We start from the raw sequence: 25,478 nt of genomic DNA, 5'->3' as shown, positions 1-25,478 counted from the left end.
AAAGTTTAATTTATTAATAGAACTCAGAAAGAGATTAACAATGATAGCTAGTAATAAAATAGAAGTTATAATGACATACTGTAATAAAAGTAAATGTGCTTTCTAAGTATCTTAATTTCTCACTGCTCTTAGCAATTATTTTCAGACTGCAAGTAAACATAGAAAGCAAAAACTCTGATAAGGAGCCCACCATACATCCGTAAGAACGTAAGCACAACTCTTAGTTGAGCTGACATTTTTTCATGGAAGACTTTCTTGATGAAGGAAGCTATATACTAATTAATTCAGACAAGGGTTTCTTATCTCCTGTGGACCAGCACTGAGCAATAATTATCTAAGGAATTAAAAAAATTAAGTGTAACTATGGTCCTAAGTCTACAGAATTGACCTCGAGGGTTAATTGAAGCAACTCTAGGAAATTTAGAACTTAGCATTCCTTTTCACATTTTTAGAAATTATTTTTCTTCTAGAATATTCAAAGTTATCCATTAAAAGAATTTACAATGAACAAATATCACATTTAAAAATCTAAATTACTTGAAGCCAGGTGCAGTGGTACACGCCTGTAATCCTAGCGGCTCAGGAGGCTGAGGCAGGAGGATTATGAGTTCAAAGCCAGTTTCAGCAAAATCGAGGCACTAAGCAATTCAGTGAGACTCTGAATCTAAATGAAATACAAAATAGGACTAGGGATGTGGCTCAGTGGTCGAGTGCCCCTGAGTTAAATCCCCAGTTACACCCCCCAAATTACTTGAATAACATCTTAAATATACTTAAAAAGAATATTATTAAAATATTTTTTATAAAAATAAGATTATTGTAATTTTACCTTGTAGAAGAAAATCTAAGGCACAACAAAAATTTAAAGTTTATTTGAAGAAGAGGCAATTCACATAATCATATGTTCGTTGGCTGCTTGTGTAAGGGTCTGGCAGAGCGTTGAAGGGAGAGACCAAACAAGAGACCAGCTTCATGCAATTGCAGGGGGAAGTTTTATTGAACCAGCATGCTGGGGCTCAAGGCTCACTCAGGAAGGGAGAGCAGCCCAGAGCCCAGAACAGAGGTCAAGCAGAGCTTAAGTACACTTTTTGGAGAGGGTGGGGGGCTTTGCATACATCAGAACAAATCATCTTGAGGCGCGGGAAAATTGAACAACAACCCTGAGCCATGATTAGTACATTAATTGGCGGGAACAGTCTGGGCAGGGGAACACATTTAAACTGATTGGTTTTGTGGCCTGGATGCTTACGTCTGAGCTATTTGGAGCCCTTAGCTAATAAACAACCAGGAAATCAATGGAAATATTTACTGGGCAGTTCAGGTATTGTTCTAACAGCTACAGAGATTATAGGTTCTGGGGGTAGCAGAGGAATTTTAACAATACCTGGCCTATTATTATTATTTTTAGCCCAAGTCTTTCAATTTAGAAACCTTACAATCCCCAGTCTTTTACACTTTAACTCAGACTCTTGCAGCTTAGAAATTTTTCCTTTACACTTGTGGTTAGCCAAGGTTAAGTTTTGTTTCTGTCTAATGTAAGCATTTACCAGAAATGACAGAAGTTTCACTTGTATTTTGCAGTGTAAGCAGCATTATGGCCGTCTTTAAGATCCAGTCGGTTTTGTTTGTGCAGGAATTCTTCAGGCCTGGTATCCTGCTTGAATAGCATTCAACAACTATCTGATTGCCAGTCGAGTTTGGTGTCATACCTCATGAATGATACATCTATACCTACACACACTCATAGTCCTTACCCACCAGCTGGTGCATCAATGTGCATCTTATTAGGAGTTGTTTTTTGGCAGCCCTAACTACCAGGTCCACTGCCACCTGAACCAGGCTACAAACTCCTCAAGTCAAGGCTGCTGGTCATTCACTTTTTTGGAGTCCACAAGATAGAACCAAATAAAAAAGATGTGTGGATGATGGTGAAGCTGGATATGATGTTTCTTTCTTTCTTTTAACATTCTTTTTAGATATACATGACAGTAGAGTGTATTTTGACATATTATACATACATGGAGTGTAACTCCCATTCTTGTGGTTGTACAGCATGTGGAGTTACGCTGGTTGTGTATTCACATATGGACATAAGAGAGTATGTCTGGGGCTGGGGATGTGGCTCAAGCGGTAGCGCGCTGGCCTGGCATGCGTGTGGCCGGGTTCCATCCTCAGCACCACATACCAACAAAGATGTTGTGTCCGCCGAGAACTAAAAAATAAATATTAAAAATTCTCTCTCTCTCTCCTCTCTCACTCTCTCTTAAAAAAATCAGAGAGTATGTCTGATTCATTCTACTGTCTTTCCTATTCCCATCCCCCTTCCCTTCTCTTTATTCCTCTTTATCTAATCCAATGAACTTTACCCTCCCCAACACACATGATGTTTCTGATTGTCATATGATTTGCATCAAATAATCCTCAAGGGTCCAGCAATTGTTCTCTTGACCCAGGACACCAACCAAGATATTCTTTTATGTGAAATCAGATGTGATGTTGTGATATACTCCTATGTGAAAATGCTTCATAAAAGGGAAGGCATCATACAAATAATTATTGTTATTAATGTAGTCTCCGTTGCCCTGATCATTGAGAATGACCCTTAACCTTTGATTGAGACATCCAACTTGCCCTATCCACAAGCAAATTCGCTGATATTCATCTTGTTAGGAGTCCGTAGCCCTTGCCAGTTCCATTGTCCTCGATACCCACAACCAGTCATTCTAGAGCTTTTCCTGAGCTCTGCGCCTTTATGTGGAGCACTGGAGATGGTTCTTGAAGTAGTGGAGAACCAGTTTGAACTGGACCCCAGCCCTGGTGTTGGTCCTGTATATGTTGTAGGTCTTCTCCAGGGCGGCCAACTCTGAATCCTTCGATGGACTGCGGGACTGGTGACCGACAACCACATCTGGGCATGAGCCCACCAGCAGACTCCCCAGCCCATCAATAAAAAACTCTGTGAAGAGAGGGAGAGCGGGAGAAGAAATGAGAGCTGCCGCCAGAGAGCCTCCTGCATGCAGCTCTGCGAGGGCGGCCAAGGGAGAAGCTAGAGAGCGGGAGAAGAAATGAGAGCTGCCGCCAGAGAGCCTCCTGCATGCAGCTCTGCGAGGGCGGCCAAGGGAGAAGCTAGAGAGGTCCAGCTCCGTGTAAAGCCACACCCGAACTCCAGGAACCTGCCTGTCCCGATGTGTTCGGAGGCAATAAACTCATTTCTCAGGCAGAGAGGCATGATCAGGCTTCTACGGAACAGAACTGTGGGCTCCAGTTTGGAAGGATTGAGAGAGAAAGGCAGGGGTAGTTAAAGGCAGCAGCGCTTTAATAGGAGAGGACTTCAGGGGAAAAGACTGCAAAGCAGAGCAGAGCTGTAGGGGAAAGAAGGGGAGGGGCATCTCAGATGGGCAGGGACAGCCTGGGAGAGGCTGGAAGACAGGTGAAGAGAGAGGGAGGCAAGAAAGATCATGAGCTCCCTAGTTTGGGGTGAAAGAGGAAGGAGACCCACTGGTGTGGCTCTTGGTGAGAACGCGCTGCGGAGGGGTACGCCCAGCCCAGCTCCCTTCCCGGCTTCTCCAGCCTCCCACCTGAATGCGCCACACGTTGCAGGCGGGGATCAAAGCCAACTCTAAGGAGTCGCTCCGTGTGGGCCAGGAAGAAGTTGGCAACGCCACTGGTCACCACACAGCGGGGGAAGCCGTCCAGGCGCTGGAACCATCCGTTCCTCTTGTGAAGACAGTCACCAGCCTCGCTCTGTTCCAGCAACAGCTTGAACTGGAACGTGTTCCCCATCAAGCTGCCACCCACCTAGCCAGAGGGCACAGAGATGTGGTTTGAGAGCATCCTGCCTCTTCCAGGAAGCTCCACTGGACGACACCTCCCGTGTGATGAGAATCGCACCTATTCTGGATTTGCCCTTCAAACCATCCCTCAGTTACTCTCTTTTTGCTCTGCAACCACAGTTTGTACCATACTGCTGCGGGGCCTTTTGGAGCTTTGCATTCCTGCCTTCCCTGATCTCCTTGATGTGAACAGCATTTCCCCAAGTCCAAAAGTCAGGCAACTGCTACCTTATGTTCTGATCACAGGAGCGGGAGCTCTCCTGTCCTGCAAGATCACTCAGCACTCCCTTCCATTATCGTAGTTCAGGCAAGAGGCAGCCTATTCTCAATGGTCCATTTGTGAAGTGTGCATTTGCCAGGTCTCCTTGCAGAAGGCGATGTACCTAAGCTGCCTTCCTCCCTTTCTGTCTGATCCTGGCTTACCTCTCTATGCTGCCTGTCCATGCACCAATGAGGGATAAATGCATTTAAATATCTGAGCTTCAGCAAAACAGGATGAGCAAGTACATCATCCTTGGTATCCATGGAGAGACAGTTCTCAGACCCTCTGCAGATACAGAACTCCACAGATGCTCAAAATGGCACAATTTCTGCAAATAACCTAAGCACATCTTCCTGTATACTTTACATCTTCTCTAGGGCCGGAGGTGTAGCTCAGTGGTAAAGCACTTGCCTAGCTGAGGTCCTGGGTTCCATCCCTAGCACAGAAAAAAAAAAATCATCTCTGAATTTCTTATGGCACCTAACACAATGTAGTTGTTACATTGTATTGTTTAGGGAATAATGTTAAGAAATGAAAATTTGTACAGGTTCAGTATAGTCGTGACCCTCGAGTGGTCTAACTACCTAGTATGTGTCAGAAACAAGATAACTCCACCCCATGCCATTTTTGATCAGAGGTTGATTAGGTCCTCTGTTATAGAACTCACCAATACCAGGGCAGACTGTATATCTAGTCCTGAAACAATCACCATCATTTAAAGGTGACACACTGAGGTCTACTCATTGTTCCTTCTCATCTTTTCCTTCTTCCTTCCTTTTTATAAATGAACCCTCTGAGTTTTTAAGTGGAATAAGTTAAATTAAAGTCAATTAGCCAACTAAAGATGACATTTCCCACACCCCCCTGGCATCAAAGTTTAATCTGGTGGCTAAATTCTGACTGGAGGGATATGATTTAGAACTAGTGTGTGCAACATCTAGATCATGTCCTTAAAAGAAACCTTTGCAGGCCAGGTGTGGTGATGCACACCTATAATCCTAGAGGCTTCCCAGGCTGATGCAGGAGGATCAGGGTTCAAAGCCAGCCCCAGCAATTTAGTGAGACCCTATGGAACTTAGCAAGACTTTGTCTCAAATTAAAAAAAAAAATTAAGAGGCTGGGGATGTGGCTCAGTGGTTAAGTGTGCCTGGGTTCAATTCCTGGTACACACACACACACACACACACACACAAAAAAAAAAAACAGAAAGAAAAGAAACAGAAACCTGTTTGCCCTGGACTTCCTTCTCCCCCTTGTTTCTGGCCTTCGAGGGTGGGGTAGGGGGATCAAGGGGTAACAAGAGGAAGCAGTTGTCTAGGATGCTCTTGGAAGCTGACCAGACTGCCAGCATGGAGTTTCAAAAGAGCAGAAACTACACCTTCCCTCTTGTGTAAGCTACTGTGACTTGTTGGTATGGGGAAACCAACATGGCTGAGTTCATTCAGATGCTCTGGGGATTTTCCACTGTGGTCATGCTACCTTACCTTAGGATCCATTTCCTTGTTTTCTTCTCTTTTCTATACTTAATTGAAAAACTTTTTTTTTTTTTTTGGTACCCTGGATTGAACGGCTTAATCACTGAACCACATCCCCAGCCCTTTTTAAAATATATATATTTTTTGTAGTTGTAAATTGACACAATACCTTATTTTGTTTTATTTATTTCTATGTGGGGCTGAGGATCTAACCCAGTGCCTCGCACATGCAAGGCAAACATTCTACTACTGAGCCACATCCTCAGCCCTCCAACCTTTTTTTATATTTTATTTAAAGACAGGGTCTCACTGAGTTGCTCAGTGCCTTGCTAATCTGCTGAGGCTGGCTTTGAACTCGAGATCCTCCTGCCTCAACCTCCAGAGCCGCTGGGATTACAGGTGTGTACCACTGTGCCTGGCTAGTTAATTGACTTTTGATGTTTTTACTATTTTCCTCTTTTTAAAATGCCACTGGGGTCATGTGGCTTTTAAAATTTGTACTACAGGTTTTAAAATTTGTACTAAGCTTTCCTAATACTGAAATCTAAAATCCTAAATGGTCCACAACCCAAAACATTTTGAAAGGCAACATGACCCTACAAATGGTAAATTCTATACCAGGAAATTTTGCCTCATGCACAAAATTATTTAAAATAGTATATAAAATTGCCAGCATGGTGGTGCATGCCTGTAATCCCAGCAGCTTGGGAGGCTAAAACTGGAAGATCTTGAGTTCTAAGCCAGCCTCAGCAAAAAGCAAGGCACTGAGCAACTCAGTGAGACCCTGTCTCTAAATAAAATACAAAATAGGGCTGGGGATATGGCCCTGAGTTCAATCCCTGGTACCCCCACTCCCAAAATAGTATATAAAATTATCTTCAGGATATGTGTATAAGGTATATATGAAACAAATGGATTTCACATTTAGAGCTGGGTCCCAGCCAAGATATCTCATTGTGTATATAAAAATATTCAAAAAGTTGGGGCTGGGGGCTGGAGATGTGGCTCAAGTGGTAGTGCCCTCGCCTGGCATGCGTGCGGCCCAGGTTCGATCCTCAGCACCACATACAAAAAATTCTCTCTTTCTCTCTCTCTCTCTCTCTTTAAAAAAAAAAAAAAAAGTTAGGGTTGGGGTATAGCTCAGTTGGTAGAGTGCTTGCCTCACATGCACAAGGCCCTGGGTTCAATCCCCAGCACCACCAAAAAAAACAAATATTCTAAAAGTTTTAAAAATCCAAATTACAAAGCACTTCTGGTCTCAAGCATTACCCTGTTTTTTTTAAAAAAAAATGTTCTGTGACAGAACCAAAGCTCTTTTAATCTCCCATAGGTCCTCTGAGGGAGTTGGAAGTGATGTACAAACACACCAGTTTAAAAGTAGAACAACCAGGGCCAGGGATGTGGCTCAAGCGGTAGCGCGCTCGCCTGGCATGCGTGCGGCCCGGGTTCGATCCTTAGCACCACTTACAAACAAAGATGTTGTGTCCACCGATAACTAAAAAAATAAATAAATAAATATTAAAATTCTCTCTCTCTCTCTTTAAAAAAATAAATTAAAAAAAGTAATTTTGCTCAAAGAAAAACAAGTGTGGAGGCAAAAGCAGAACTCACATCTCCCAGTTCCTTGGTTCCTTGTGCAGTGCTCTCAGGCCCAGAGCTGTGTGGACTTATTCATCTTTCACCTGTGGCATCAGCTTCTCTCCCTCCCTCCCTCGCGGTGCCCTTTCCTCTCTTTTTCTCCAGCCCTCCCCTTCGCTGCCACTACAGATTGCTGGGGGGGTAAAATTGGTAACTGTCCCTTACCACATCCAACTCCGTTTTCTCCAGGACATCCACCAGCATCTCAATCTTGGTCTTGTTGTTGAAGACAAAGTCATCGTCCACCCAAAGAACATACTTGGTGGTGACTTGAGATATGGCCAGGTTTCTACCGGCAAACCAACCCTGTAAGTGGCACAAGCTTAGATCAGCAGTTGCCCACCTTGGCTAACAAGGAGAATCGTTGGGGATGCTTCCCAATAACCAGGCTGTACCCCCTCATGGATTATGTCAGAATCTGTGGGGGTGAAGCCAATACATAGCCAAGGTTGAAAAGCTGGGCAAAGGGAGCCCATGTCTCAGGGAAACACAGTAAGAGAGAGTGACTTTCTGGACAAAGAAAAGTTAGAAAGTCTTCATTGGGGGGTTAGGGTTGTGGCTCCGTGGCGGAGCGCTTGCCTCACACATGTGAGGCACTGGGTTCGATCCTCAGCACCACATAAAAATAAATAAACAAGATAGAGATATTTTAAAAAAAGTCTTCACTGGCCTTGTGGACTCCATGAATGGACAGAAGAACTTTTTCACCTCACAGAATTCCTGTGATTCTTTTTCTACCTCCTAAGAGATGTGAAGTTTGGGGGACATCTGAAAAGTACTATGATCATTTCCTCCTTTACCCATGCAGGAAGGCAGTGGGGAAGAGAGAATTCTCTGCTGTTGGAGCTACATTTCAAGAATCCTTGGGATGTCAGAGACGGCAAGTAATTTATAAGGACCCCTTGTCATTTCCACACCAAATATAAAGGAAGATGAAATAACCACTTCTTAATGCAGAAATATGAGGGTGACCCGATTTCTTTCTGAATCTGGAGTTAGCAAAGGGACTCAGGGAGAGGCCCCAGGCCCTCCCACTCCAGGACTCCTCTTGTCTTTGGAGACCACTATAGTAGCCCCATCAGGGCAGAACTTGACTCTGGGGCCCTCTTGTCCAAGGAGCAAAGTACCCCGAGACCTGAGAGGGACATACCTTCCCAAAGGGCATTGTATAATACTCCACGTAGTCATCTTTAATTTCCAGGGGCTTCTTTCCATCATCAGCCACGATCACAGTCACATCTGGGTAATACTCTCGAATACTCTGGAGTAGGACCTTAAGCTTGTGGGGACGAAGGAAAGTCTTGGTGGCAATGGTCACCAGATTTCTGAGCTTCTTCTCTGAACAAAAAAAGAGTAGATGCCAGACTTTTGTCTTGCAGGAAGCCTCACTGTCTTGACTTGCTCTCTGATGTTGCTTGGTTTTATTTTACCAGTGCTGGGAATCGAACCCAGGGCCTTATACACTAGGTAAGTGGTCTACCACTAAGCCACACCCCAGCCTCCTGAGGGCTTCTTCTTCTCTCCCTTTTTTTTTTTTTTTTTTTGATACAGGGGATTGAACCCAGGAGCCCTTAACCCCTGAGCTACATCCCTAGACCTTTTTTATATTTTATTTGGAGACAAGTTGCTGAGGCTGGCTTTGAACTCACAATCCTCCTGTCTCAGCCTCCAGAGCCCCTGGTATTACAGGTGTACTCCATCGCGCCTGCCCCGAGGGATTCTTCATGCCACATGTCACTTGATTGGAAACTGAAGGCATTGACAACACCCAATTTGCTGAAATTTTACATCTTTTCCTTTTCCTGGTTCTGTGAGCTCTGCTATGCCATCTTCCTACTGTCTGTTAGCATGCTTCCTTTTTTTTCCTTTCCACTCACTCTTTAGCATTTTACAGGCACCCTGCTTCCATCTTAATACTAGAAGTTAAGATGCTCAGAGCTTCACCACTCAAGAGGTCCAAGGAGGAGAGTCACAGACCCCAGGTCTTAAGAAATTGAGACCTGTTCCTGCCATCAGATCCAAGCCCTAGGAGAAGCCTACCTGGTCATTCTCCTCAGGAAGATATGGAAGGAAGGAGGTCCATTTGGAGACTGCAAGGCCTGGACTAAATTGACCATCCTGAGGCACGTGACTTATGTAAAAGACTGGGGAAAGGTCAGCTTTTCCAAGGAGAAGATCCCCCTGGAGCCAGTAGGTGGTCTGGAGTCAGCCAGTGGAGGTGAAGCCCTACCCCCCAGCTGAATTTGGGGATATCAGCAGGGCTGGTGTGGCTCCTGCTGAAAGCCACACCCTACTACTGTGGGTAGGTGAGCGTGCATAACCCCAGGCAGAGCCACTTTTTCAGAATGACAGAAATCAGAAGTCATTCCAGAATCCCCTTAAAAATTTTGTCTTGCACCTTTACTTCAGCTCCTAGTGAATCTGATGGAAGGGAAAAGACACCACTGGAAAGAGGCAAGTAAAGCATCCTCAAGCTGGGTGTGGTGGTGCAATCCTGAAATCCCATTCACTATGGAGGCTGAGGCTGGAGGATGGGGAATTCAAGGCTAGCCTCAGCAATTTAGCAAGGCCCTAAGCCACTCAATGAGACCCTGTCTCTAAATAAAACATTTAAAAAGGGTTGGGGATGTGGCTCAGTGGTTAAGTGCCCCTAGTTTTATCCCCAAACCCCATACCAAAAAAGAAAAAAAAATTGTTCTCAAGACTCTGCTGAACCAATCCTCCCTCCCACCCCCTTTAAAGCCTTTAAAATTTTTTTTTCTTTTTTACCAACCTAGATGTCCTTCAGTAGACAAATGAGTAAAGAAAGTGTGGTATATATACATAATGCAAAATTACTCAGAATTATAAGAGAATAAAATTATGGTATTTGCAGGTCAATGAATGGAGTTGGAGAATATCATGCTAAGTGAAGTTAGCCAATCACAAAAATCCAAAGGCCGAATGTTCTCCCTGATAAGTGGATGCTGATCCATAAGGTGGGAGGGGGGAATGGGAAGAATGGAGGAACTTCAACTGGGCAAAGGAGAGCCAGGAGAGGGGAAGGGAGTGGGCATGGGGGTAGGTAAGATGGTGGAATGATAATTACCCTAGGTACATGTATGACTGCACCTATGGTGCGACTCTATATCATGTACCGCCAGAGAAATCAAAGTTGTACTCCATTTGTGTACAATGAATCCCTCCCTTCCTTCCTCCTTCCTTCCTTCCTCCTTCCTTCCTTCCGTCCTTTCTTCCTTCCTTCCTTTGTACTAAGGATTGAACCCAGAGTTTTGGTCATTCTAGGTGAGCTCTCTACCCCCGAGCTACTTCCCCAGCCCCCCATATGCACTTTTTTTTAGCATCAAATATTTTAATTGATCTATCCACCCATTTATTTATTTATTTAATATTTTTTGATACTGGAGATTGAATCCTGGGATGCTTAACCACTGAGCCATATCCCCAGCCCTTTAATTTTAAAATTTTTTTTTTTGAGACTGGGTCTCACTAAGTTGCACAGGGCCTGGCTTTGAAGTTGTGATCCTCCTGTCTCAGCCTCTGGAGTCTCTGAGATCACAGGCTTGTGCCAGCACATCTGGATTGAACTTTTTTTTTTTTTTGGTACCAGGGGTTGAACTCAGGGACACTTAACCACTAGCCACATCCTCAGCCCTTTTTTGTGTTTTATTTAGAGACAGAGTCTTGATGAGTGGCTTAAGGCCTTGCTAAATTGCTGAACTGGCTTTGAACTAGTAATCCTCCTGCCTCAGCTGCCTGAGTCATAGGGATTACAGGCATGTGCTTCTGCACCCAGTTAGAGCATGTATTTTAATCACTAAAAATATTGTGGAATATAATATTTTTGTGAACTGAGTGCTTTACCAAAGGCCTATTGGATGTTCTTTCCTTAATAATTTATAGGTGTTCTTAAATAAAATTAGATAGACTTCAATGTGTGTTGAAGATGTTCATTTCCCCCATGTGTCCATTGTCATTTGACTTTGCTTATGGTGGGCTTCTGCCATAAAAACATTTAAAAATGTTATATATCTTTTTTTGGGGGGAGGTACCGGTGATTGAATTCAGGGGCACTTGAACACTGAGCCACATCCCCAGCCCTATTTTATATTTTATTTAGAGACAAGGTCTCATCGAGTTGCTTAGTACCTCACTTTTTGCTGAGGCTGGCTTTGAACTCACGATCCTCCTGTCTCAGACTCCTGAGCCACTGGGATTACAGGTGTGGGCCACTGCGCCCAGCTAAAATGTTATATATCTTATGGTTTTAGTCTCTGGGCTTTGTGTCATGCCTTATATGCCAGCATTACTTTTTAAATTCTATGGGTTTTTTTTAGTACTTTAAAAATACTTAGATATCTAATCTATTTGAAATTTATTTTGCTATGAGTTATGATATAGATTCAACTTTTTACCTTTCACATAGCTACACAGTGATCCCACATGATTTCTTGACTAATCCATCTTTAAATTGTTAATTTGCCCCATTTAATTTGAAAAGGTACCTTTATCACACTGTGAAATTCCAACATGTATTGGGTCTATTTCTGGATTTCCAATTTTATTCCAAAGATGTATCTGTTCACTCTCCAGTACCACTGTTTTTATTACTATTACTTATTAAAATGTTATAAATCGCCAGTCACTCACACCTAAAATCGCCATGACTCAGGAGGCTGAGACAGGAGGATGACAACTTCAAGGACAGCCTCAGCAATTTAGCAAGGCTCTATGCAACTTAGTGAGACAATGTCTCAAAATATAAAAAAATTTTAAAAACATGGTGGAGAGGGCTGGGGTACAGTTCAGTAGAGTGCTTGACAAGCATGTGTGAGACACTGGCTTTGATTCTCAGCATCACATAAAAATAAATAAACAGGGCTGACATTGTGGCTCAGTGGCAGAGCACTTACCTTGAGTACGTGAGGAATTGTGTTCGATCCAGAGCACCACAATAAATAAACAAATAAATAAACAAACAAAATATAGATCATGCCCATGTCTAAGTAAAAGTAAGTAAGTAAATAAATAAATAAGCCATGTATAGCCAAAGGAATGAGAAGTTGTACTCCATTTGTGTACTATGTGTCAAACTGCAATCTACTGTAAAATAAATGAATTAATTTTAAAAAATTTTACTTGCAATAAATAAATAAATAAAAGTATTGTGTCCATCTACAGCTAAAAAAAAATTTTTTTTAATGAGAGGGAATATAGTTTAGTAGTTAATTGACCTAGAGTTCAATTCCCAGTACAAAAAAAAATTTTAAAGTTATAATTTTTTTTTTCAAAATAAGCAGGAACCACATAGTAAGTAAATACAGTGAAGCAATACTAGGGGAATGTGTTCTAAATTTTTTTTCCCTGGAACAAAACTTGTGCTCAAGAATCCTACCAGCCCTGTGGGTGTGATCAGTTTTCCTCCATCTCAGAGGTATCCCCTCCAAATTTCAGAGGTATTCCCTCCAAATTTAAACCCAGTTAACTCTACAATACCCTGGAACTTGGCCACTGGAGGATTTGATGTCAGAATCACTGAAAGGGAGAAAACAGGTCAAAGCCTGAGCAGCACCACATCTGGGTGGAACTCCACGGTGCCCCCAGGAAGCTGACTTGATGGGCTCAGGTGAAGGTGGTGAGGTGAGTCCTAGCAGGGACAAGATTGAGGACTCCCCAGAGCCTATGGCCTGTGGGCTCCTGACTTGTCCCTAGAGCAACCTGATGAATGCCTCCAAAGCTCTCATTCTCCCCCTGTGAGACTGTGCTGGGGGGAGTGGGCTATGGATCCCAGAGTGTGGATTAATATTGTGCTGTGTACTCTCTGAAACACCTTGAAGAAATCACTTCACTGCCTTCTCTGCCTTCAAAACCAGGATAACAGTACCTGCTCTGTTTCACCTCACAGGGCCATTTATGAAGGGAAATGTTTTAAAACTTAAAGGTGAGAAGAACTATCTTTTTAGCTAGGGGTCATGAGTGATCTGTCCCATGTTGCATTTGTCTTCTGTTGGTGTCCTGGGAATGCATCCTGTGTGGCTAGTGAAGAGAAAAGGGTGATTTTAACTGATCCAGAAGGAAACCGAGGCTGCCTTGAAGATGGCAGGAACTGTTCTCCCGAGGTTTCTGGAGTGGGGAGAAGAGACAAAGTCACTGCCCTTAGAACTGAGAGTTCCCCCACATGTCCTCTTTCTGCTAGAGCCCAGGCCAGTATATTGATGTACAGACTGGCTCCCTCCTCTCTCCTCTCAAAGCTGAAGACTGAGCTTTAAGACCCGGGGAACAGGAGACAGAACTGGATGGGAGACAGAAATGGATGGTGCTTTGGTTCAGGTAAGACTCTCCCAAAGGAAATGTGCTGAAGGCTTGCTTAACAGTGTGGCACCACCGGAAGGGGAGGAGCCTTCAGGAGGCGGGGCATGGGGAGGTCTTCAGATGACTGCAGGTGAGCCCCTGAGGGGATGGTGGGACTCTAGCCCCTGCTTCTTCTGTTCTCTTTTGCTTCCATATGCTCCATGCCATAATGTGCTGCCTCCCCACAGACCCAAAGCAAAGGCCCAACCAATGATGAACTGAAACCTCCAAAGCTGTGGGCCATGATAAGCCTTTCCTCTTTATAAGTTGATCATTTCAGGTATTTGTTATGACAGAACACTAATACAGGTGGTTTTCTCTGCGAGCCCACTGTTGTGTGATGGGAGCCTCATGAATGGTTTGTTCTGTCCTTGAGTCACCCTACGGGATCAATGGCAATGTAGGAATAGTATTGGATACAGTAATTGGGAAGTCTGGTATTAGAAATAAATGCAAATGAAGAATCTTAAACACAGGCAGGCTTCCCGGAGAAAAAAGACTGAAGAGGAATCCCAATGGTATTTTCTAGTTCCTTAGACATTTGCGGTCCAAAGACAGATTCTCACCCGTGTCCACTTTGTGGTGCTGGTACCCTGTGCTGGTATATGTCACATGCTGGAGAATGAACTTCAAAAGCTCCCGGCTACTGGTTGAAATGATCAGCTGCTTCTGGCCTCTGCCCTGCACAATATCACCTGGGACATCAGCGAGAGTGTTGAATGTCCCCAGAGAAGCTGTCAGGGTGACCTAGGGTAGTATTAAGTTTATTCACATTATTATGCAACCATCATCCATTTCTATAACTTCTTCACCAATCCCAACTGATTCTTTGAATCCGTTTAACAATAACTTCCCATTTTTCCTTCCCCAGGCCCCTGGCCCCTGGCAGAAAAATGCTAAATGCCAGGATAGGAAAGTATCTTTTCTCAGAAAAAGCACATGCACAGGATGACCAGCAGGGGGCAGAGCACAGAAGAGCTAAAGACAGGAGGGCTGAAGGACATTGTAGTTCTAGTTTTGAAGGGAATAGCTGCTGCAGCTGTATCCTCTCCACCCACTAAGTCCTAGACTAAGTATTAGGACTCCTGTGTGTTTAAGGAACTGTTTCTGCAAACATAGGGTATTTCTTGGCTTGCAAGATTTCTTCTTATTCTTCTTACTAAATTTGTTCTTGCTATTATTCTGTGTTACTGAAATCAAACCTAAGACTTCACACATTCTAGGAGAGTATTCTATCACTGAGCCACACCCCCAGCCGTACTCCTGGTTTTTTTTGTTTTTGTTTGTTTGTTTTTAAATATTTATTTTTTATTTTTTTTTTAGTTAGACACAATATCTTTATTTATTTATTTTTATGTGGTGCTGAGGATCGAACCCAGGGCCTCGCATGTGCTAAGCGAGTGCTCTACCGCTGAGCCACAACCCCAGCCCCTGTTTGTTTGTTTTAAGAGTACATTTTTATTTTATTATTTTTTATATACATATTTTTTTTTTGCTGGTGGTTTTATTGTTGTTGTTGTTGTTGTTTTGGTATTGGATGCTTAATTACTGTACATCTCCAGCCCTTTTTTGTATTTTATTTAGAGACAGGGTCTTTCTGCGTTGCTTAGGGTCTTCCTAAATTGCTGATGTTGGCTTTGAACTCACAATCCTCCTGCCTCAGCTTCCTGAGCTGCTGGGATTATAGGCATGAGCTATCATGCCTGATCTTACTACTGTTTTTGACAATTTGCCATCTCATTCTTACTCTAACCTTCAAAGGAGATTTTCAGGACTTGGTTGGAGACCCTTTCCCTTCTTACTTTATACTTTCCTGTTAAAGGATTTCATCCATTCTTATTACTTTAAAGAAACAATTATTTATGAATGGTTTCAAACCAGCTCTTGTCTTTTGGTGTTCTAGCTGCCTGGTTGGTGGTCTTGCTAGGAAATTTCCCAAGCAACTCCAACTCAGTGTCTTAGACACTGAATTACTGATAGTTTTGATACTGATAGAAACTACTGGATAGATACCCATTGCCCACTCACCCCCTTTCTCCCTGTTTGGTGAATGGCACTTTGTCCACTCACCTGCTCAAGCCCCCCAAAGGAAGTTTTTCTTGTTCTCTTCTTCTCCTCTCACCTACAGCCCATCATGGGCAAGCCCTGCCAGCTCTATCTTAGACATGCAGCTAGCTGTACAACTCTTCTCTCCACCCCCACTGCCCCCCTCCACGCTTACTCTCTGCTCTTGTCATCTGCAATAATCAAGTAGATTTGTTTGGTTTTGGTGCTGGGGATGGAACCCAGAGTCACTTTACCACTGAGCCACATCCCCAGCCTTTTTTATGTTTTATTTTGAGACAGAGTCTCACTAAGTTGATTAGGGCGTTATTAAATTGCTGAGGCTGGTCTTGAACTTTCGATCCTCCTGTTTCTGCCTCCTGAATTGCTGGGATTACAGTTGTGTGTCATCACACCCAGTGATAGCCAGGTATCTTTATGAAAATACCCAAAGGATTTAAAGTCAGCATACTACAGTGACATAACCACATCAATGTTGACAGCAACTCAATTCATAAGAGCTAAGCTATGGAACCAACCTAGGAGCCCCTCAACAGATGAATGGATAAAGAAAATGTGGCATATATACACAATGGGATATTACTCAGTCATAAAAAAGAATGACTTTATGACTTTTTTCCAGTAAATGGATGGATATGGGGACTATTATGCTAAGTGAAATAAGCCGATCCCTCAAACCAAAGGTTGAATGTTCTCTCTGATCTGTGAACATACAACAAGGTGTGTGGGGGGGAAATAGAAGTTCATTGGATTAGACAAAGGGGAATGAAAAAAAGTGAGCGGTGACAGGAATAGAAAAGACAGCGGAATGAATCTGACATAATATTCCTAGGTACATATATGAATATACCACAGTGAATATCATTTACAACCACAAGACTAGGATCCTAATTAGAATAAGATGTACTCCATATTTGTATAAATATGTCAAAATATTCTCTACTGTCATGTATAATTAAAAATAACAAGTAAAAAATCAATTGTAGGGGCTGGGGATATAACTCAGTTGGTAGAGTACTTGCTTTGCATGCACAAGGACCTGGGTTCAATCCCCAGCACCACACACATGCGCGCGCACACACACACACACACACACACACACACACACACAAAGAATAAACTGTAATCCCAGCAGCTTGGGAGGCCGAGACAGGAGGATCCTGAGTTCAAAGCCAGCCTCAGCAACTTAGCAAGGCCTTAAGCAACTCAGCAAGATCCTATCTCTAAATAAAATACAAAAGGGGCCTAGGGATAAAGCTCAGCATTTGAGAGCCCCTGGGTTCAATCCCTAGTACAAAAAAAAAAAAAATCAACTGGATTGTCACTCCTGCTGAAAACATGATTTAATCAACAGATACTCTCTGAGAATGAACATGGTATTCCAGTGAGGAAGACATCAACCAGCACAGAGCCACACACAGTTACTCAGCTACAGATAAGGACCATAAAGAAGGTAGCAGAAGGAACTGGGGCATAGCTCATGGGTAGAACACTGGATTCCATCCCCAGCACTGCAAACAAAAAAATGTAAAAATAAAACAAAACTAAAGGGGCTGGGGATACAGCTCAGTTGGTAGAGTGCTTGCCTTGCATACACAGGCCCTAGGTTCAATCTCCAGCACCAAAAACAAAACAAAACAAAACAAAACAAAAAAAACAACAGTGCAACAAGAAAGTGACAGTAACAAGGTTGGGGATGTGCTCAAGGGGTAGGGGAACCAGAGAAGACCCACGGAGGACAGAATTAGCTCACTCATCACCATTCTAGCCTCTGTCTGGCATGCAGAGGTAGGAAGACTAAAGTTACCTTTCACCCAGGGTACATCCCACCAATAAGATATCCCTTCAAAAGATCTCAACTTGGAGCATTCAGTAGGGAAAGAAGGACACTGAGCACTGTTGTCCTGCCAGCCCTGACCCCAACAGAGGCCACACAAGCCAGAGGCCACACAAGCCAGAGGCCACACAAGCTAGCAGCTTTCTCTGCAGCAGAAATAGCAGCCACCGTGGTGGCCCAATGCTTTGTATGGCCTTGGGAGTTCTCCCCACAACTCCAGCCACCCCCAAGGCTGAGAAGATCATGCTTCTACACCCATCCTCCTCATGGCCCACCTTGGGCTCACAGGCTATTTCATCTGGATAAGGGCAGTAACAGCAGGATGCCCAGTGCAAAAAATGTGGGAAGGGGAATCTTACCTCATAGACTGGGGCATCTGGACCTTCAAACTGGAGACCTGGAGAACACAGGGAAAAGGACAAAAAGCACCATCTGAGAGGATGCCAAGGATCCCTGATGCTCTCCCCTAACTACACAGCCTTGAGAGACTCTAAGTGTCACCAGCTTTCCAGAGTGTTGGCTGACAAACCTCTTCTCTCCAAAGCTGTCAGATGGTGCCACAGTCTTTCAAAAACTCAAGTGGTTCTAAGGCCTCCAGGGCCCTTCCTCAGCTTTGGATGCTGGGAATTCACTCAGCTCCTTCCTGGTACTGAAGGGAAGGCAGCAATGGAGACATCCTTAGACAAGGGATCTGGATTTGTAAAATTCACAGAGATAGAAAGGAGAATGGGGATTGCCAGAGGCTGGGGAATGAGGAGTTCTTGTTAAATGGGTATACAGTACCAATTGTAGCTGGGTACGATGGTGCATGCCTGTAATCCCAGAGGCTCTGGAGCCTGAGAAAGGAGGATCCTGAGTTCAAAATCAGCGTCAGCAACTTATCAAGGCCCTAAACAACTCAGCAAAAATCTGACTCTAAATAGAATATCAAAAATGGGTTGAGAATGTGGCTTAGTGGTTGAGTGTCCCTAGGTTCAATCTCTAGTACCAAAAAAAAAAAAAGTACCAATTGGAGGGCTGGAGGTGTGGCTCAGTGGTAGAGTGCTTACAGAGCATGTGCAAGGCCTTGAATTGCATCCCCAGCACTGTGGAAAATAAAAATAAAATAAAAAGTTTCATTTGGGAATTGTGAAGAAGTTCTAGAGATGTCTAGAGATGGGTGATGGTTGTACAATAGTGTGAATATACTCAATGCCGCTGAACTATATGCTTAAAAATGGTCAAAATGAGGGTCAGGGTTGTAGCTCAGTGGTAGAGTGCTTGCCTGTCATGTGTGAGGCACTGGGTTCAATCCTCAGCATCATATAAAAAATAAATAAAATAAAGATATATTTTAAAAAGTTATCTTCTGGGGCTGGGGATATAGCTCAGTAGGTAGAGTGCTTGACTCGCATGCACTAGGCCCTGGGTTCAATCCCCAGCATCAAAAAAAAAAAAAAAAAAAGGTTATCTTCTAAAAAAAATGGTCAAAATGATAGTTTGTGTTGTACATATTTTACCATAATAAAAAGTATCATCCAAAATAGAAAAGCGTTTTTAAATAGCTATTCAAAAGCTGGGGATGGTGGCACACACTTGAAATCCCATCTACTTGGGAGGTTAAGGCAGGAAGATCTGAAGTTCAAGTCCAGCCTGGGCAACTTGATGAGACCCTGACTCAAAATAAAATAAAAAGGGCTGGGGTTGCAACTCAGAGTTAAAGCACTTGTTCAGCATATGGGAGACCTTGGGTTCAATCCCCAGCACCAAAAAATAAAAAAATAAAAAAACAATAACAAACAAACAAAACAAAAAAACTATTCAAATCCATTATCAATTCACTCCAAATGTATTTACTTTAAAAATCTCTATTTTTATAATATGTTTAATTGTAATTCAGACACACCTTCTTTATGTGGCCTGAGTAAGCTTACTAGACTCTTACCATCTAGAGAATTGGCAATATAGATAGAGTTTATTTCAGGGCTGGGGTTGTATTTCAGCTGTAGAGCGTTTGAAAAGCAACAGGGCAGGAACAGAAATGAAGGGAGCCCGCTCACCTGGAGGAGGGGCTGAGGCTCCGCCCTGCTTCTCTCTTCCCTTTGTCCCATCCGGGAGGCTCAGCCCCAGCTCTGGTACTTGCCTCTGGCACTTACTCCTTGCTCCCTGTTTGACTTGTGATTTTAGGTAATTTGGCTCTTGCTCATTGATACAGGACCTAAAGAGGGCTCATCTGGCTCCAGGAGATATGCCCCATCCCAGCTGTCATTGCCACTCAGATATACTTGAAGAGTTCATGGTGGGGCTGTTTGCCTCAAGATCCCAGAGCAGAAGAGTCCATCAGCCCAGCCCACTGAATCCACCATCTCTGCACTGGGGGAAGACATGTGCACATGCAGGCTCATGCTTCTTGTCTCTTCTGGTAACACTGCACTTGGCTTTGAAAAGGGATGTGATGCTGAACTAGAGGGATGTGTAAAAATCTACCATGGAGGGAGTTCTAACCAGCAGAAATAAGCTTTTCAAAATGCCCTCCCTGGAGACCGGCTCATGTGTTGCCTTTGCCCTTCATGCTAAAATACTCCCAAGAGTCAGCTTTGCCCTAAGATGCTTAGAGACACACAGCTGTCTGTCCTCTTCTGTATTTTCTTTGTTCCCCAGGAAGATCACAGCCACTAAGGGAGATTGCCAGTGGTGGAACCAGGGAGGTTAACATTAAATGACATCACACCAAGCTTCTTGAGTTGTGCTATGTATACAGCTGGCACTCAATGAGTGACTCCTTTTTCTCCCTCCTTTTTCCCTAAGGAGAGTAAGAATAATGTCTGCAGCCTCTAGGATGCTGGTATACCTACCTGGGATGAGAATTGTGTGCAGGGGCATCACCTCTACTCCATGCACTGGGTACCCAAAGGGGATGTTGGGCTGGGCCAGCAGGGGTGGTGGGCGTGGCAGCCCTTCTCTGCAGGAGAATGCAAACATGAGCAGCTGCCCTGATGCTGGTCCTGTGGTTGGTCCTCAAAGTGGTCCCTGCACACACAGCTTTGCCCTTCCCATGTTGAGAAATCAAAAGTAGATTGTTCCTGTCACCCTCCCCCATACCTTTATTTTCACTCCTCACTTCAAGCTCTATTCTCAAAGGTACTGGGGCAGTATACAACAAAGCACATAAATATTAAAAATCATAACAAAAAAATGAAATTATCAGATGATGGGGTCAACCCTCCTGCAGTAGCTCAAAACCAAGGTCATATCTGAACTTCCTGGTAGCCAGGTATAAAGTGATTGACAGTACACTGTCCTTATTATCAACAGGGAGATGCAGATCCATTCTGGAAGGGAAGGAATCTTTATCCAGTATTAAACTAAAAAATTAGCTATATCACAAGAAACTTGATTGTGAGTGGTTGTTATCTCAATATTTGTAGAGCAAACCCAGTAACTATTTTTATAGTTTGCTATAGTTGTTGATATCCTTCAGTCAATGGCAAAAGCATACCAATCCAGGAAGAATGAGTCTTTGAGGGACAAAACTGTGGTTAAAATGTAACTTTGAGGGATCCAGTTAACTAAGCATATCACTTAAATTACCTTGGGAAATATTAGACCATTCCAGTGAATATGCATGCAAATAAGAAAAGGATAAAATTTTTAAATGAAAAAGGGCATAAATAGGCAAATGACAATAAACATGTGAAACATGCTTCACTACCATATCAATTAAGAAATGTGTATTTAAAAAATAATGAAGCTTGTAATCCCAGTGGCTCAGGAGACTGAGGCAGGAGGATCGCAGGTTCAAAGCCAGCCTCAGCAATTTAGCAAGGTCCTAAACAACTCAGTGAGACGCTGTCTCTAAATAAAATCCAAAAAAGGGTTAGGGATGTGGCTCAGTTGTTGAGTGCCCCTGAGTTCAATCCCTGGTACCCCCCCAAAAATAAATAAATAAATAAAAATAATGAAATACTTTTCAAATTGAAGTTTTAAAATGGTAAAAGCAGTGGCTGGGAAATGTGGCTCAAGTGGTAGCGCGCTCGCCTGGCACGTGTGCACCCCGGGTTCGATTCTCAGCACCACATACAAACAAAGATGTTGTATCCGCCGAGAACTGAAAAATAAATATTAAAAAATTCTCTCTCTCTCTCTCTCTCTCTCTCTCTCTCTGTCTAGAAAAAAGGACTGGGGATGTGGTTCAGTGGTTAAGGGCCCCTGGGTTCAATCCTGGGTGCCAAAATAAATAAATAAATAAAAATGAATACAGTGTAATGAGAAAATGGTAACAAATACTCAAAGCTCATCATTTCTTAAGTATTTTACTATTAACTCTGATCTTGAACCTCTTTCTGTACAGTGGAGATATTTTAGAATTGTGACCTACTAGATGTCTCTTTGCAACTCCACATCCAGTAACGTCACACTGGTAACTTAAAATCAGCTATGGTATGGATATTTTTCCACCAGGGAACCTGGCAAACACTCCAAATCAGGGTGGCCCTGCTTGGAGGCCATTTAACAACACCCTCAATAAATAACACTCACACTCACGAATATCCTTTAGACTTTAAAAAGCACAAATGATGGTATACTGTACAATCTTCTTACATCTTGCTTTTTTTGACCTAATAGAGCTCTGTTCCCTACCAATGCATCTAGATTTACCAAATTCCTTTTACTACCTGAAACTTTTGTCCTCAGAATTGCTCCTCTGTGCTGGAAGTGAACCACACTTAAGAGTTCTGCCCAGAGTCCCACATTATTTAATAGCATCCTGTCTGCCAGGCCTGTGCTAAACTGGAGACACAGAAATACACGAAGCCCCTTTCCTGGAAGAATGGGAACCCAGACCCAGGCCCAGATGCCAATAATGAGAACACTAAGCCATCTTTTCAATAACAAAGAGAAAGCTGGGCTTTGACTGAAAACTTGTTCTCGAATATTCTTTTCTCAATTATCAGATATGGAATCCATTCTCCCTCCCAAGATCTTCCATGTCACTCCCTCTAACTACTATGATAACACTGAGCTTTGAGTTGAACTCTTGAGCTTCCACCCAACTTGTTAAATACATTCCATGGACCACTGACTGTTCACATTCACTCACAATTCAACACTGGGTTCTGTCACTCTGTTGCTATAGGGGCACACAGGGAGTGTTAATGTGAATAGACACTTGATTATGGGTTAGGGTGCATTTACTATCATAAGCTCTTTGAATGCAGGGTCTGCATTAGATTTATCTCTATACCTAACTCATACCTTGCTCAAAGCAGGTATTCACTTATTTCAAGAGTTAAATAAGAAAGATGTGAGGAGTTGAGTGTGGTGGCACACATCTGTAATCCCAGCGGCTCAGGAGGCTGAGGTAGGAGGATCCTGAGTTCAAAGCCAGCCTCAGCAAAAGCAAGGCCCTAAGCCACTCAGTGAGATCCTGTTTCTAAATTAAAATACAAAATAGGGTTGGGGATGTGTCTCAGTGGCCGAGTGCCCCTGAATTCAATCCCCAGAACCAAAAAAGAAAAGAAAGATGCGAGGAATATCATGGAGGAGCTGAACTGAGCATCTCTCTGCCCAGCTAATTTTTACTTTCTTTCCTCACATAATAATTGCATCATGATTTTGGTATAGAATAATATTCACTGTGTATATTATTGAAACTATGTTCACATTAATCATGAATAAGCCAGATTGTTTTTTGCCAATTGCTACATTTTCTTTGCCAAACTTATACTTCCTTGTTTGCTTAAAAGCTTTTTTTTTTTTTGATAGAATTTTTTTTTAATATTTATTTTTTAATTCTCGGCAGACACAACATCTTTGTTGGTATGTGGTGCTGAGGATCGAACCCGGGCCACACGCATGCCAGGCGAGCGCGCTACCGCTTGAGCCACATCCCCAGCCCCTGCTTAAAAGCTTTCTGTACGTCCTTGATACTTGACCTTGGAAGTCTGAGCCAATGTATAAGTCTCTTGGTATATTTAAATATATTAAGCAGTGTCTGTTTCTCCTCTGTCACAGATATGTCTCCTACAGCCTTATTTCTGTCCCTCTGTTGACCACTTAGGCTTTGCTTGATGCATACCTGTCTTCACCACCATCCACGTCAACCATTATTATTGGGCTCTGTTGGCTTTTGTTCATTCCTATATTGTCTACTATAATCCCAAGAGCACTGGGCATTTCCACAGGGGGAGGAGGGGAAGATGCGGACATGCCCAGGAACTTCTCCAGCTCCATAGCCTTCCCTGCTTGGAATCAATCTCTTCTGATAATTCCTCTGCCCAGCTCCCTCCACCCTAGCACTCCACCCAGGACCCTTAACCTTTCCCTGGCTCTCCCCATCTCACCCCCCTGAGACTCTTCAAACACCTTCTCTTTTCTTTCCTTCCCCACCTGGGATATTCCCTCCTGGTGACAACCAAAAGTTCCCAGGGTGGAGGCAGAAGCTGGCTAACTATAGGAGCATGTCCCCTGTGCCTCCCCTTACACCGTTCTCTCATTTTATGCATGTTTACAGAGTATTTCTTTGTGTCAGCCACTGTCTAAGGTCTGGAGTCTCTGTGTACGGAAATGTCATGAATCAGTGCCAGAGAGAAACTGGGAGACGATCAGACATATGGTCTCAAGGTGAGAACTTGTCACACCAATGTATGGCCATCTCTATACTTAGATTGTTATTATTTGTTTATTTATTTATTTTGCAGTACTGATAATAGAACTCAGGCCTTACATATGTGAGGTGCGTGCCCTACCACTAAGCTGTATCTTCAGCCCTTTTTGTATTTCCCCACTGTCCTATAATCTCACAGAGAACAGGATGATCATGATGAAGGTGTTCAATCATATTACAAAGCAGATACAGTTTTAAGCCCTTTCCATCTATCAACTCCTTAGATCCTTAGGATGACCCTAAGAGCTAAGTACCATTATTGTGTTACAGAGAAGGCTAAGCAGATTGGCCAAGGTCACTAGCAGAAGGTGGAGGCTATAGGATCTGAGTGCAGCTGGCCTGCCTCCCATGCCCCAGCCCCATTGCTTTGCACATAGTCAGATGTGCCAGGTTCAAATCCATGGCAGAATCACCTGTGTATCCCATTGGCTATGTGGTTTTCAACACTCCCTTCCTACTGGTGCTTGAATCTCTCTCCCAGGGACTCCTCTACTTGCATGTGATTTGGGGATAGTGGCTCACTCCAAAAATCAAACACAGAGGGATTTGACTGGGTCCTTCTCTTACTTTTGATTCATGACTTTGGCTCAGTCAACAGAACACTAAGGCAATGACCTGGGGACAGTATATTGCAGAGTTAATGACAACATAGGCACCGGATGGCTCTGGGGCCTGACCAGACCTTTAGTGTCCCCTTGGCTCTTGTCCAGCTTCCAGCCTGCCCATCTTACCATCTAGGGATTTGGTGAAACTCCAGAATCCTTTCCACCAATTCCCTCTTGATATCAGCCAGAGAATCAATTTCTTCCCTTTTCAACAAAGAGTCTTGGTTGATACACCCGCTGAATGTTTGTACCTCTTGTAATTTAAAAAAAAAAAAAAGTGACATACCCCCTTGCACAAATGGCAGGTGAACTGTATGTTTCCAATATACAAATGAATAAAATAGTGCAACTTGGTGATGAGTACAGAGCGACCCGCTGAGATGCCTGGGTGCATGGAGGCTCTCCCACCATCACCCTAACAACTAGTTTCAAAATACCTCCATTCCTTTTTCTTCTTCTGTTATGAAATATTTTATGCATGTTCTATAAAACTTCTCTTAAGGACCATGTCCTCAATTCCCTTTTCATTTATTCCCAATAGCTTCTGCCAAGAGAAGGAAATCCTCTTTTTCTCTTAGGACCCACTCCAATTCTCCCCAGATCCACCATCCCCCCGGCCCGCATTACCTCCTCTGAAAGTGTTCAAATTCAGCTTGTCTCCTTGCCTTCACCGCTGGGAGCTCGCTTTGATTATAGGAATTCTGAAAGTTATAACCTCCTTGCCCTCGGGTGGTTTCACATTTGCACTCCTTTTTAGGAAACAACCT

At 43.3% G+C, this 25,478-nt stretch overlaps 1 protein-coding gene and 1 non-coding gene across 2 annotated transcripts in view; one reads left to right on the top strand and one right to left on the bottom strand.

Annotated features, from left to right (window-relative positions):
- Positions 1 to 973: 973 nt before the first annotated feature.
- B4galnt2 (beta-1,4-N-acetyl-galactosaminyltransferase 2 (SID blood group)) overlaps positions 974 to 25,478 on the bottom strand; it is a 33,304-nt gene continuing 8,799 nt past the window's right edge. Inside the window, exons 3-11 of the mRNA XM_078041075.1 lie at positions 25,339 to 25,476; positions 20,295 to 20,401; positions 17,820 to 17,857; positions 14,126 to 14,306; positions 12,700 to 12,743; positions 8,359 to 8,622; positions 7,374 to 7,514; positions 3,579 to 3,798; positions 974 to 2,956 (exon numbers count right to left, since the gene is read on the bottom strand). Of these exons, the coding sequence (XP_077897201.1) occupies positions 2,751 to 2,956; positions 3,579 to 3,798; positions 7,374 to 7,514; positions 8,359 to 8,622; positions 12,700 to 12,743; positions 14,126 to 14,306; positions 17,820 to 17,857; positions 20,295 to 20,401; positions 25,339 to 25,476 (1,339 nt within the window). The 3' untranslated portion in view covers positions 974 to 2,750. The remainder of the gene's footprint in view (positions 2,957 to 3,578; positions 3,799 to 7,373; positions 7,515 to 8,358; positions 8,623 to 12,699; positions 12,744 to 14,125; positions 14,307 to 17,819; positions 17,858 to 20,294; positions 20,402 to 25,338; positions 25,477 to 25,478) is intronic.
- Positions 6,701 to 6,772, top strand: Trnav-cac (transfer RNA valine (anticodon CAC)). The gene has a single exon. It is a non-coding gene; the product is annotated as a tRNA-Val (tRNA).

This window comes from Ictidomys tridecemlineatus, chromosome 3 (genome assembly GCF_052094955.1).
Source record: "Ictidomys tridecemlineatus isolate mIctTri1 chromosome 3, mIctTri1.hap1, whole genome shotgun sequence".
Classification (NCBI taxonomy): domain Eukaryota; kingdom Metazoa; phylum Chordata; class Mammalia; order Rodentia; family Sciuridae; genus Ictidomys; species Ictidomys tridecemlineatus.
The sequence above is the reverse complement of the archived record's forward strand: the minus strand, read 5'-3'. Positions and strand labels throughout refer to the sequence as shown.